We start from the raw sequence: 13,014 nt of genomic DNA, 5'->3' as shown, positions 1-13,014 counted from the left end.
TTGCAATTCAACAGACTGCCTTCACTAGAAGATTTGTTGTTTCTCCTCTCTCAGGATGTGATATGATTTTAAGCATGAAATGGTTTCGTGAAATAAACCCTCTCGTTGATTGGGAGGCTAGCACTTTAACTCTCAATGCCAAAAGTGATTCTCCTACTATCTTTCATGGAATGGACACTGCTCCTTCTCCATCTCTCATTGCTAATATGCAAGACAAGGTTGAAAGGATTCGGGATAAGGAGATTCTCTCAATCTCTTTTTCTCCACAGCATGACACACAGAACTTGCATGATTATGAGAAGCATGATGATTTGACTGATAATGATTTGGATGAAAAAGACAAACATGATGAATTGCATGAAGATGATGTGATTGTTCACAAGAATGATGTGTTAGTTGATGCTTTTTCTAGCGAAGCTAAGCTCGTTGTAGATTCGATCAATCACCAAGAATCGATCTTGGCTTTCGAGTCGAGGTCCACAGATCCCCCACAAGAAGATTCGATAGATCCCGAAGAAGTGATCTTAGCTCTCGAGCCTTGGTCCAAGGAACCCTCACACGAAGTATTATGTGTTCGCATGATTGATACGCACACATTGTTCGAGTGTTTCATTCGTGAAGATTTCTTGTATTTTAGTCAGCATCGTTATGTGATCCCTTTTCCTAGGCATGACATACTGTATGTTGAGCACGTTTCTCTCATGGATGAGCACAAATGTATGCGGATTGTTCATGAAAAGTTGAAAAGTTTGTATGTCAAGAAGTCTCATTCCATGTTTCTTCCTTGGCATGACACGGTTTCCGAGCGAGCACATGATTGTATGAGCACCAAGCATGGGCATTTCCATTGTGATTTGCCACAATTGATTGATTTCGATCAAGCAGAAAAGATTCGATCGCATTGTTTGCATGTGTTTGATGAACGGGTTGTAACTCCGTCTCTATGTTCATCTACATTGCATACACAGTCTTTAGAGAAGACAATATTTTTTTCCTTCACTTTACATGGAATGGGTATGTTCATGGTTTTGTGTTGGAGATGGGTTCACGAATTTTCAGCCATGGAGATTCTTGAAGACGAAAGAAGCAGGACTCTAGACGAAGTTGAAGAATCAAAAGAGCCACAAAAGACTTTGAGTCGCTTTCGGCGCGGCCCAAAGAAGCAAGCGTTGCAGACCTTTATGAAGGTCAAGTACCGCTCGACCCACACATCAGAGTGGGCCGGCAAAGAGTCCCTTCCAGGATTCCGGATGCTGTTGGTGATCTCCCTCGACGCCATACAGTTCGGTACCAGTACCTCACTTTGAAAAAAGGGGATGTCACGTGACACATCCCAACCCTATGTGTCCGTGGACAAGCTACACCACAGCAGGGTTCAATCAGTCCAGTCAGTTTAGATTAGCAGTGATCTAGCACTTTTGTGAGTCTATTCGTAGACCGTGCATGCCCAGTCACTTAGCATAGATGCATATCCTCCAGTTGCACACAGCATGATCATCGAAATTCCCATCAGAATCCATTCGCATCAGTTAGGGAAATTTTTCGGTGCATTTAGCTTATTTTCCTATTTTTGGTTATTTTCACTTATTATTTTTAAGTGACTTTCCAACAAAAGTAGGTAGGGCAATTTTGCTAAGTTAATATATAAGCAAACCCAAGTTAGCACTTTCTGGCAAAAGTGGCAGCAGGAGCTTCCCGCTCAACAGGCAACTTCTCAACAGTACCCCCCTCAGCACCCCCAGCGTTTTTGGACCTCCATCATCGCGAGCAAGTTCCCATCACTTGCGTTTCCCACAACAGGCCATTGCCATCGCCTCTCAGCCTCCTAGCGACAGCAGGTTCTCATGATCACCATCAGAGGTCAGGCTTTGCTAGCGTTTTTCCCCAGATCAGCATTGGCGTTTTTGCAAGCCTCATCAAGCAGTAGCGTTTTCGCTTTTGTCCCAGAACAGCCCTAGCGTTTTTGGCTAGCAGCAAAGACACATCAGCGTTTTTGTTCTCAGCCCAAATCCGCCGCAGATACTTGCAGTTTTCAGCCATGATACAGTAGCAGATTCCCCCCCAAGTTGGTTGCAGATGTTCCCCCATTTTCAGCCATAAAAACGCAGCCCAAACAGTCATTTTCAGCCTCCGAAACAGTCCCGAAATTCAGCAATTAGAAGATCTCAGATTTCAGCCACCAAGTCATTGACATCATCACCGTCGTCGTCGTCGGCATAGTCCAAGTTGCATCAGTCCATTGCATTCGCATTGTACACTTTTGTGCAATCAAGTAGACCACTCTCGCCGACGAGAGTGGGGCTTTCGGAGGAGGGTTTTACAACCTCTCGGGTGTCGTATCTCTTCTCTCTCCTTCTCTCAATCTCATTCACTTGCACGCACAATATCCACTCACTTTGTTCGTGATCACAACACTCTACAAGACGGAAAGCTCTCTCTTTCCCTAAGGAACTAAAAGGAACCTTGAGCAATAAAGATCACTAATCTTGAGAAAATACAACATTCATTCCGCTGCACCTTACAAAATCGATGTGCCCGATGATGGGGAGCCAGATGAGCAACCCGAATTGGAGGAAAACAAGCAGATACTCATTCCAGAACAGATATTGGCACAGAAAGAAAGAAAGATAAAAGGTAAAGCAATAAGACGGTTCTTGGTTCAATTCAAGACCTACTCCGCATTGGATGCGAAGTGAATGGAGGAGGAGGACCTGGCAGATACTCCTCGGATTGTGAATCTTTACCTTGAAGCATTTGGTTTAGCATATTCTATTCTAAATGGAACCCCAAACTCAGCTTGGGCGGAACCTGGTGCAGCATGTATGCACAAGAGGGGAGTCGCTCCACTCCTTTGTCAACAGATTGCCTCGATTGTTGATACTAAAGTCACTGATGTCTCTTTTGAGTTTCAGGGATACTGTGAGCTGACAATATTCTATTGTATAACTTTATGAACTGGAATTCTTGAACATGATACTGACTTGTTCTTGACTTGTTTAAGTGCAGGAACTGATAGACGAAATGACTGCAGAATTTCGGTCTGAAAGATCTCAAGAGTCAATAGACGTGATTGCAATAAGGATTAGTCAATCGGACATCTATGAGGTCCTGAGTGGATCTAGATGCGGTTGCTAAATACGTTGCCGATTAATCATGGTGTGAGATCCAAATGAATTTTTGAATGTAATTTGTCATGATGTCCTGTGTTGTCAAGTGATGTCCTATGATGTGCCTGTCGATTGGTACATGTGCTAGATGTGTTGTTCCTAGTGCGTCGGTGCTAACAGTCAATGTTTGCTAAGACAGTTGATGGCCTCTCTCTGTTTTGCAAGCGTAATCGAGGACAATTACAATGCTTTCAAGAGGGGGGTATGTCACAAATCAGTGACGTGGCATAGCCCTAGACACACCACATCCAATGGGTAGCAGACCGGACACACCCAGGCTGGCGGGAATTATGTTGCAGGGCTGAAGGGGCAGAGTACAGCAGTTTCCGAAAAACCCGGCGCGACTTACGCTGGGCTGCTGACGTGGCAGTGCGCACGGACAGGAAAAAGCCAACTACACTTGCGTGGAAAAAAAGCATGATAAACTCTACGCAATTTGGCTGAGAAGCCTTTTAAATCTTTGCTTTATTTTCATGGAGCTTTTGATTTTCAGCTTTTGGGGCTCTGCTTTTGGCATCCCTTGTAAAGCCTTTAAAAGAGTGGTTTGGGCTCCCACTTCTCAGAGCATCTGGACGCAGAGTCTGAGAGTGAGACCCTTCACTCCCTTGCACTTTGAGTTGCTGATTAATACAAAAAGAAATACCGAAAGGGGCACCAGTCTTTGGGGCCAATATCTCTAGGCATGGAACTCCGCCGGGGCGTGTCGAATCAATTGTGAACTATGAACTGTTTTGAAGCGAATTCCAGCTACCGTGTCGCGGTAGAATCTTGAATTGGAGTGTCCAAGTTTGTTACATCGAGCGCCCTCATATATTTCCATATATCATTTTTTGTTGGGTCGTGGGAATTTTTATCAGGACTTGCCCTACCTCCCCTTGGCCACCTATTTATGGGGGCAGGGGGGTACCCACTTCCAAACATCTCACAAAATACTGAGGGTCTTCTACTCATGGGAGTCATGGGGGGCTGATCGCCCCCTCTTCCTACACATAGTGTTTTGGTGTCTACTGTCTCTCTCCTCTCTCGCGCTTCCGCACACGCGCGCTCTCACACTCCCTAAATTTGGTAAGCCTTCTATTATCTAATCACAAAAAGCACGACAAAGAGTGTCAACATTCAAATGGCAAAACCGATAATGCCAAAGGTCACTTGTAGGAGAACCTATTAACGAAGAAGTAGATCAGAGCATATAAGACCTTGCTCCACTGTGCCCCCTCTGAATTCCTTGCCGGAGTCTAGATCCCATATGAACACTTCACCCGTAAATTCCTCAGGGATTTGGGTCACCAGCAACCAGACTCTGCATTCCCAAGTCCTGACTAGCTAGGAATGGTCTACTTGGATCAGAGTAAGACGGAGATTACAGAACCGTCGGCTTTTGTTAAATATCGAGGATCTTGACATCGTGGCAGACAGCCCCTAGCCGCGGTCTCCAGTCACCCATAACAAGTTACAACCGGTTGACCAAAAAGCAAGTCAACGTGTACCTCACACGGAGTCGAACCTTGCACCAAGGCTGAAGCAGGCTGCGTCTTTACCACTGCGCTACACGCACATGCTTGCCTGCAAGGAGCAAGGAGCTGATGAAATCTTTAAGCCACATACTGGTGCCCCCAAAAACTGCGTGACCGGCTGTGCCGGTCACCTCTACCTACACGAGGGCAACCACCCCGATGCTTAACCACTGCCAGAACCCTCGAGCAGCACTATCAGGGAAAAGTGTCTCGACTTACAACCGTACCCTTTTAACATTCAAAATAGGCAGTTGAGAGAAAGAGGACAAGGAAAAATCCCCAAATCGAGTGGAAATAGTAAAAGTTGGCTCAAAGTTTCAAAATTTTCCTTTGGAAAAGTCGGAAAAAGGAATTGCATATATGGTTGCAAAAATTATTTTTCCGAAACACTGCTCGGCAGATAGTCATGCTTGGTTGGTGGGGCACACCAGCCTGCTACAGATTCAGTTGAAGAAGTCAAGGTAGTAAAGGCACAATGGTGAAGCAGGGGAGTGCTCCTGCCCATATTAAGACTCTCCGTCCAGCTAGAAATCCAACCGGTGGAATTTCTGCAGTTGATGAATAGTGAAAGATGTATGTGCAAACCATCTAAAACTCAACTTGATGAAAGAGAGTTGACAACGAAAATACAATTAATATGAGAAGCAGGTGCTCCATACAAGCTCAAAAAAGACCACAAATCAGGGAGCACATCCACCAACTTCTTTCATGTTCATTCAACGTGAGGCAAGCAGTGCAGATTGAAAACATATGTCTGACAACAGCATAAAGGAGTGTGTGTGTGTGTGTGTGTGTGTGTGTGTGAGAGAGAGAGAGAGAGACCCGGAGAAGAAAGAAAGGGATGCCGATGGAGGAGAGATTCTGTTGGACAATACGGAGGCCACGCAGCATAAAGCCGAAATGGCGAGCCTGTGCATGAAGAAAGGAATCGACGAGGTTAAAGGAAACACATAGGGGAGAGCACTGTTGGCGGGCCTGCTGGGCAGCATAGAGGAGTGCCCAGTTATCGCGAGAGCGTTGATCACGAGACATCCAGTAGACAACAGGGGCACCTTGTGTTGCTTGTTGGGTGGCCTGCTTGAGAAGGCGTACCCTGCCTGCATTAACCTCTGTGCTGACACTCACCTCGCCATCTGCGCATACCTCCTCTGGTGCTTCCTCAGTTGCCTCTGCGAGCTTGGCTTTCTTGATTGCCCCCGCTTTGACCTCCTTCCCCGGCCGCTTCATCGCCACCCCTGAGGCCGTCTTGCCTGTGGGCGCCATCTTCACTCTCGCAAACCCAAGAAGATGGGCGCTTGCAGCTCGATGCTGCAAAAATGTCATAGGCCTAATGCTACGTGGTCACTCTTTAATAGTCTCTCTGATTTTTGGCCTGCCCAAACGGCAAAGGCTATAGAGATGGGTTTCCTTTTTGCTGCTGGAAAATACAAAAAAAATTAAAGGCAATTTCATTTTTTAATTTTTGTAAAGGAAAAGTTTGATTCGTTAAATGTGATAGTGGGCACTCATGAAATGAAGAGCGTTAAAAGCAATGATGAATGATATCAATGAGTTTTTTCTGGCATACTGATTTTCAGATTGGTGGTTTCCAGGCAAGAAACCTTCTTTATCTGTGTAGTTTTGCAAGCGGTGAAGGGACTTGCGGCTGCACCCCTGAGAACCCATTGTATTTACTTTTAAATTGTTTCATTATTTCAACTTTAAATATGCCACTTCTTGCTGGCTCTCTCTCTCTCTCTCTCTCTCTCTCTCTCTCTCTCTCTCTCTCTCAGACTTGCACAGCTACAGACGCTCTCTCTATGCTATGGCTAGCAAATATTTAGGACTGTCTCTCTCCTTCCCTCCTTCTCTCTCTCCTCCTCCTCCTCTACTTCATTTGCTGCATCAAAAATTATGTCATATTAAGTGGCCATAGCTAGTATACACACTGATTGCAGAGCCCATAAAACAGCAGGTCGTTGTGACCTCGTCCTCTCTCTCGACCTTGTGTGGTTGCACGTTGGGGCTTCAGATCGCCTTCTCGACAGACATGTCAGAGTTTATTACCATGCAAGACAAGAGGGGAATGAGACGAGCCGTTTGTGAGATCCCATGGTGGTGAGAGAGAGATGGTTAACCTTTGTGCTGCAAGGCATGGTGGCCTCATGTGGTGATGGCAAGTAGGGTGAGCGCTCCTCAAAAATATCCACCATTAGCTAGCCATCTTTGTACCTACTGCCGTAGGGCGAGTCACCAAAGGCAAATATGGGGTGGAAGGCCTTGCATTCATGACCTGCTGCCTGCAGATAAGGATCCATGAGCCCTGCCAATTGAAACAAAGAAACATAGGATGACAAGCAGTATTTGCTGTTTGCGCAGTTCTCCATGGCATTAAGAAGACCCCGATCGACTTGCGCGACCATTCAGATCGGGTTAGTTGCCTTAGGACCAAAGAGCTTGGCTACCCAACACTTTCCAGGCTGGCAAGCTATTCCACTAGCTTGAGTGAGCAATGGAGAGCGAGGTTTCAGTTCAGGTCCCACTAGGCACGCCCAAAATGAGAGCATTTATAGGAGGAAAACTATGCATGCACAGGCGAGCCCTCTGCCATGTATGGCAACATATCAAAGGTTGCTGCCCAAGTCACCTCCTCCTCGACCAACACACGAAAAATATGAGGGAGTATATGAGGGTTTTTTTGTGCTGGGAGCCATGTTCGCTCTTTGTTGTGTAATGTGTTTTTTTGTGTTGTATTTCTGCCAGATGGAGCACATCGACAATATTCGAGGCTTTTTTCTGCTTTCCCCCTTCTGCTATGTATGTGTAGTGGCAATTTTTTTGTCCATTTTTGTTGGATAAATGCTACTTGTTCATGCAGATGGAGCACATCTGGAATTTGAGGGAAACGACAACAATTGGAGCTAGTAACGTAGTGCATTCAAATGCCTTTCTTGTAATACGTGCTTAGTGGAAAGTTTTAGCTCATTTATTGAAATAGTTTTGCTTAAATGTATAAGACAAGTACTAGATAAAATTAGTATCTTTGGAGGACTTTTCTTCGAGGAAACCTTGTCCTTTACTTGGGCAATCCCTCCTCGACTTCACAAACCTTTAAGATGTTGTACTCTGAAGATTTTATATAAAGACACTAATTTTATTTAGGGAAAATTACTAGAATACCCCTCTAATTTGTGGAAATTCCGAAAATACCCTTCAAATTTCATAAATTCCCAAAACACCCTTGTATATATTTTGGTTGGATTATTCAAGATTTTATAATCTTCATTCCTTTTTGACAATTGTGATTCGTTTTTGAGTGCTTAGCATGTAATCCGTCGCAAATTACCTCGTACAAAAGGAAATAATGTCTAAAAATAATGAAGCGATTCATCTCCGAAGCCTACATAATCAACTCAAATTCTAGCTTTAGCATCTTGTAGTGATAGACAACAAGTCTTCTTATGTAAAGCTACAAATTTTTATATCTTTGGAGAAATTTAATCTCACAACCAGGGGTATTTTGGGAATTTTTTAAATTTAAGGGGTATTTTGAGAATTTCCACAAATTAGAGGGGTATTTTGGTAATTTTTCCTTTTCTTTAATATTCGACAGTGTTTTCTTGGTGACATTTTTTTAATGCCTTGTGCAATTGAGGAGGTCTTACCCTTCAAAACCATGTCCTTTACTTGGCAGTTTGATAGCCCTTCTCGAATTCTTAACCATTTAAAGTACTCGATTATTTTTAGATGTTCTTGAAACAATATTACCATATGTTGTTCTAGTGATGATTCCTTTCAATCCTGTCCTGCTTCGCTAAACACAAGATGGTTTGAAGTTGCTTCAATCTCAATCTCTCTCTCTCTCTCTCTCTCTCTCTCTCTCTCTCTCTCTCTCTCTCTCTCTCTCCCCACCACCAATCAACAATTTTAGGAATTTTTAGTAATAGAACACTGTAACTCTACATATGTTGGTTAACTTGGTGTGAGTCCATGATCTATGGCTCTTAGTTCAATTACATGAACCTGAGCATCTTCCGTAAAAACTTGTAAAAACTTTAAGAGTTTTCTTCAAGGCAAGCTTTAAATCTAGCCACGACTCTGCAAATGACTTAGCGTGTTAAAGTAAGATTTTCATTTGAAGCATTCTAAATTTTATCATGTGACCAATCTATCTATCAATTATAGGTAGGCCTCGTGATTTTATCACTTGTTTTCTCGCCGATTATTGTCCGATTGGCAATATAGACTCCAGAGCCTGGTTAGAGTTGGGTCGCACTCAAGGGCAGTGGGGAGAGTAGGCTCTCAGCCTTTAGTAACTCCTACAATGAAGGCAAGTACGTCGAACACGGAACACAGATGTTAGTGTTGCTAGTACGTTGAAAAGGGGGAGGTTTAGTCTATTTTTCTAGATGACAACGAACCCGCTTGACTCTCGCCATCTCAAGCGAATGAAGTAGAGATCTTCAGCTTCACTTTTCAGCATTATTTTTGTACACTGTATGAAAAATATGTGGATGTGACCAGATTTTGCTAATATGTTGTTAACTCTCCGAATATTGGGTGACATACCTCTTTAGGAGGTGGAGGACCCGCTCCAATAGAATGTGCATCCCATACATCCTACTATTTTAGGTCAGAATGTGAGGCTGCAATGTTGCTTTTTTACGCGCATTTTACTCAATTTCAGGTATTTTGTTCATGTTTTATGGGTAAAAATGTGAGTCACCCTTACTACCTGTGGCAAGTTTGGCACCATTGTTAGTCCCGGAGACTCATATCCTCCATGTATGGAATATGTCTCATATAATGACGTCAGGAAAAAGGACATCTATCAAGTATGAGATGTACTTGTGTGTGGACACTCAACGACATGAGTTCATGAACCTTGCTCCATACTAGCTAAACCGAACTCCATGAGTTCCTAGACCATGTTGCACCCTTGTGACTAATAACATGTGCCAAGCGGAACCCTACCATGTAGGTCTATAAAATTGCAGGGTGCAAAAATGTATTCGACACACTACTGTCCCAAAATTTTTTGCACCTGCATGACCTTGTCATGTATTTGAAGAGCACAATGGATGAAAGCATTCTCTCTTATATATCCTACTTGGAAAACTCAATCAAAGTATATTTAAAAAAGAAATGAAACCAAATCATATGCTTACCTAGAGGTTGAAAATAGCGTCCACTTACCCGAAGTCAAGTGCATTATCCAAAGTTGAAAGGTACATTACCTATAAACCAGCCTCAAAAGGCCTAGTATGTCTTTGACGTGTGAGACACTAAATGAACTATTAGTGAAAATAAATGAATTTAACTGGTAATCTTGGGTGTTGCTTTGGCAATCCAAACCCTGTGGAGATATTATACAATTTCAAGCCCCTTGGTGAGATTTTGCATGGAAAATGAGTGAGCTAGAAATCAATGTTGACCAACACAATCTACCGTGTCCAATAATGATTATAGTCAAGTTGTGAAGTGTTGGGATTCAGGCCAACTAGTCAGACATCCCACTTACTACTAACCCATCTACTAACTCAACCATACATACTGTCATAAAATCTAATATCTAACCAACCCAAATGATTTTCTAATATTAAACTGATCACTTAATGTGGGAGAATAAACGGGAACAAGGATTAAGATATAGACATGTGCTTATAGATCTATCTCAACATGGGGCCAATGGTAAAGGGGCCCACATGAGAGATGGTCTATCAAAGAGCAAGGCTAACCAATGGAGCATAAGACCTTAGTGTTAGCTTCATTAGAGGTGCTTGTCATGCTTGATGGTCTATCAAAGAGCAAGGCTCACCAATGGAGCATAAGACCTTAGTGTTAGCTTCATTAGAGGTGCTTGTCATGCTTGATGACTAAGGTGCTTGTCATGCTTGATGCCTAAGGTGCTTGAGGTGCTTGATGATTGAGGTGCTTGACATGCTTGAGATGCTAGGGTTGTACTTGAGGTGAGAACCCAGCCCAAGCTTGAAGTGCTTAAGGGCCAAGCTTGTGGTGGGAACTGGGCCTAAGCTTGAGGGGCTTGAGGTGTTAAAAGTCAAAGATCTAATCCCTACAAGGAGGGGGCGATCCCTACATGAGGGGGATAAGAGAGAACACCCACACACTCACACAAGGCCTACTTGTACAAAGAAAGCATAAGGGACACTTGTCAAGTTCCTCCTCATGTTGCCCTCATGGTGTGCCTGAAGCCTATTGGTTGGCCACCCAAGGGGTCCAATGATAATTTAGGAGATTTAATTAATTGATTTTGCATTTATCAAGTCCTCTCTCTCAAAGGGGAAAGGGGGACACTTGTCCCAAGGCTACCCTTGTTGCTTGGTATGACTCCTGCTTATGATTGGCTAGGCCTCGAGGGGTCCAATGAGCTTCAAGCATGAGCTACAAGGGGGGTTTGACGAAAGGAAGCTAGCGGGTTGCTTAGGGGGTATACTCACCCACACACACTCTCATTGTGTGCTATGCAAAGTGCAAGAGCTCCATCTCCTTCTCCAAGCTCCTTGAGAAGTTGAGAGCCTACACGAATACTCTTGGCTATGGAGTGCAAATCCAACCAAGATCCATGCTTCAATGCTTAAGCTTGCCATCTCCTCCATCTTCATTACTATGCTATTATGTACTCTAGCAAGATGGGTTATGATAAGTGAGGAAATAATTTTTTCTCCTATAAAATGTTTCTTCTTCCTCTTCCCTACCCTCATTCCCTGCTAGATCTCTCCACCTTCGAAGGTGCTTGAGGTCTCGGAATTGAGGCTTGGGATAGTTAAATCTTTCTTCAAAGTTTATGTTATGCTTGTGATGCATGAAGCTTTCCATCTTCATTGCATCACCTAAATCACAAGGAACACAAAGATTGTATTGTAACAAGTCTCTCTTAATGGGAGAAATCATAATACAAATGCCTATTGGAGGGGGGGCTGACTCCACATGAATTCGGTCCTCAAATGTTGTCATGTCCTCTAAGTTCTCTCTCTTGCAAAAGTATTGTTCATGCCAAGTTAACTAATTGCTATGATTATGATGTTATCTTCAATTATGTTCACCCGCTATGCTCGCAAAGTAATTTCTCAAAAGTACTCTCATTAATTTCCGCTACTCTCAAGTTAAATAGGCCAATTCCATTACATTGGTATCAGAGCATTTGGTTTCTCTCTTCTTGCTTAAGAAGAGAGGTCCTTAAGTAACCTATAAATTGTTGATTTTGTTAATTATATTAGGGTAAGTGGAACTAGGATCTATTATCGTTTTTGTTGAGTCCACTATGTGGGATATGGTGCACACCTTGGGAGCTTTGGACTTAATAATGGAGTCTTTTTAGACTTGCCTACGGCTTTACCATTATTGAGCCATAAGAAGTCCAAAAGGAGCTAGCCCTCGGCAACTTTGCTATGTTAGACCTACTCCACTACTCTCAATAATTAACCACTTCCAACCGTGGGTATAGATATTTAAGAGCCGATTTTCAAAGGCTAAGAGGAGTGGCAACTAAGGTTTTGAATTGCCAAAGCATACATTAAGTACATACATAAATTTTGTTAACATGGCTGACAATAATCAAGAGAGTAAAATGAACATTGATAGCTTTGATTTTTCACATGAAGGTGCCTCGGGTAGAAAAATTTGTTTGATAAGCTACAAGGCTCTACCTACTTCAGTAGGATAGACCTTAAGAGTGGCTATCATCAAATAAGGATAGTGGATGAAGATATCCTAAAGACCGCGTTTCGCACAACGTTTGGTCTTTATGAATATCTAATCATGCCTTTTGGCTTGACTAATGCACCAGCTATATTCAATTGTCTAACGGAGAAATTATTTAGACCTTACCACAAATTCACTGGAGTGTTCTTTGATGATTCTACTCCAAGTCTTTGGAGGAACATAAGCAACATCTCCAAGTGATTTTTTAAGCATTGAGGAAGATAAGCTTTTTCTCAACCAAAAGAAAAGCGAATTTTTCCTTCAAGAGATTCAATATCTAGGTCATATTATCTCTCAAGATGGTATCCGTATGGATCCATCAAAGTTAGAGGTAATAAAATTATGGCCTAATCTAAGGAATCTACATGAGTTAAGAAGCTTTATTAGTATGTGCACATACTATAGACGCTTCACAACAAAATTCTCTCAAGTAGCAGGACCACTACATGACTTAACTAAGAAGAACGTTAAGTATGTATGGACTGCTAAGGAGCAAAATGCTTTTGACAAGCTCAAGGAGAAGCTTACCTATCAACCAATCCTCATGCTTCCCGATCTCTCAAAACCATTTGAGGTCCAATGTGATGCTTGTGGTGATTGCCTTGGAGCAGTTTTGCTTCAAGAAGGGCATG

General features: G+C 42.9%; 1 protein-coding gene across 2 annotated transcripts in view; it reads right to left on the bottom strand.

Annotated features, from left to right (window-relative positions):
• PHR1 (photolyase 1) overlaps window positions 1-6,009 on the bottom strand; it is an 80,616-nt gene extending 74,607 nt beyond the window's left edge. The window contains exon 1 of one of the 2 annotated variants that reach the window (XM_086499786.1): window positions 5,504-6,009. In XM_086499786.1, coding sequence (XP_086355912.1) covers window positions 5,504-6,004 — 501 coding nt within the window. In that variant the 5' untranslated portion in view covers window positions 6,005-6,009. The remainder of the gene's footprint in view (window positions 1-5,503) is intronic. The other variant, XM_086499787.1, reaches the window with a different exon arrangement.
• Window positions 6,010-13,014: the final 7,005 nt, after the last annotated feature.

The sequence above is a fragment of the Adiantum capillus-veneris genome, chromosome 25, assembly GCF_014529385.1.
Source record: "Adiantum capillus-veneris isolate H3 chromosome 25, ASM1452938v2, whole genome shotgun sequence".
NCBI classification, from domain to species: Eukaryota; Viridiplantae; Streptophyta; class Polypodiopsida; order Polypodiales; family Pteridaceae; genus Adiantum; species Adiantum capillus-veneris.
This window is presented reverse-complemented; position numbering and strand designations above follow the sequence as displayed.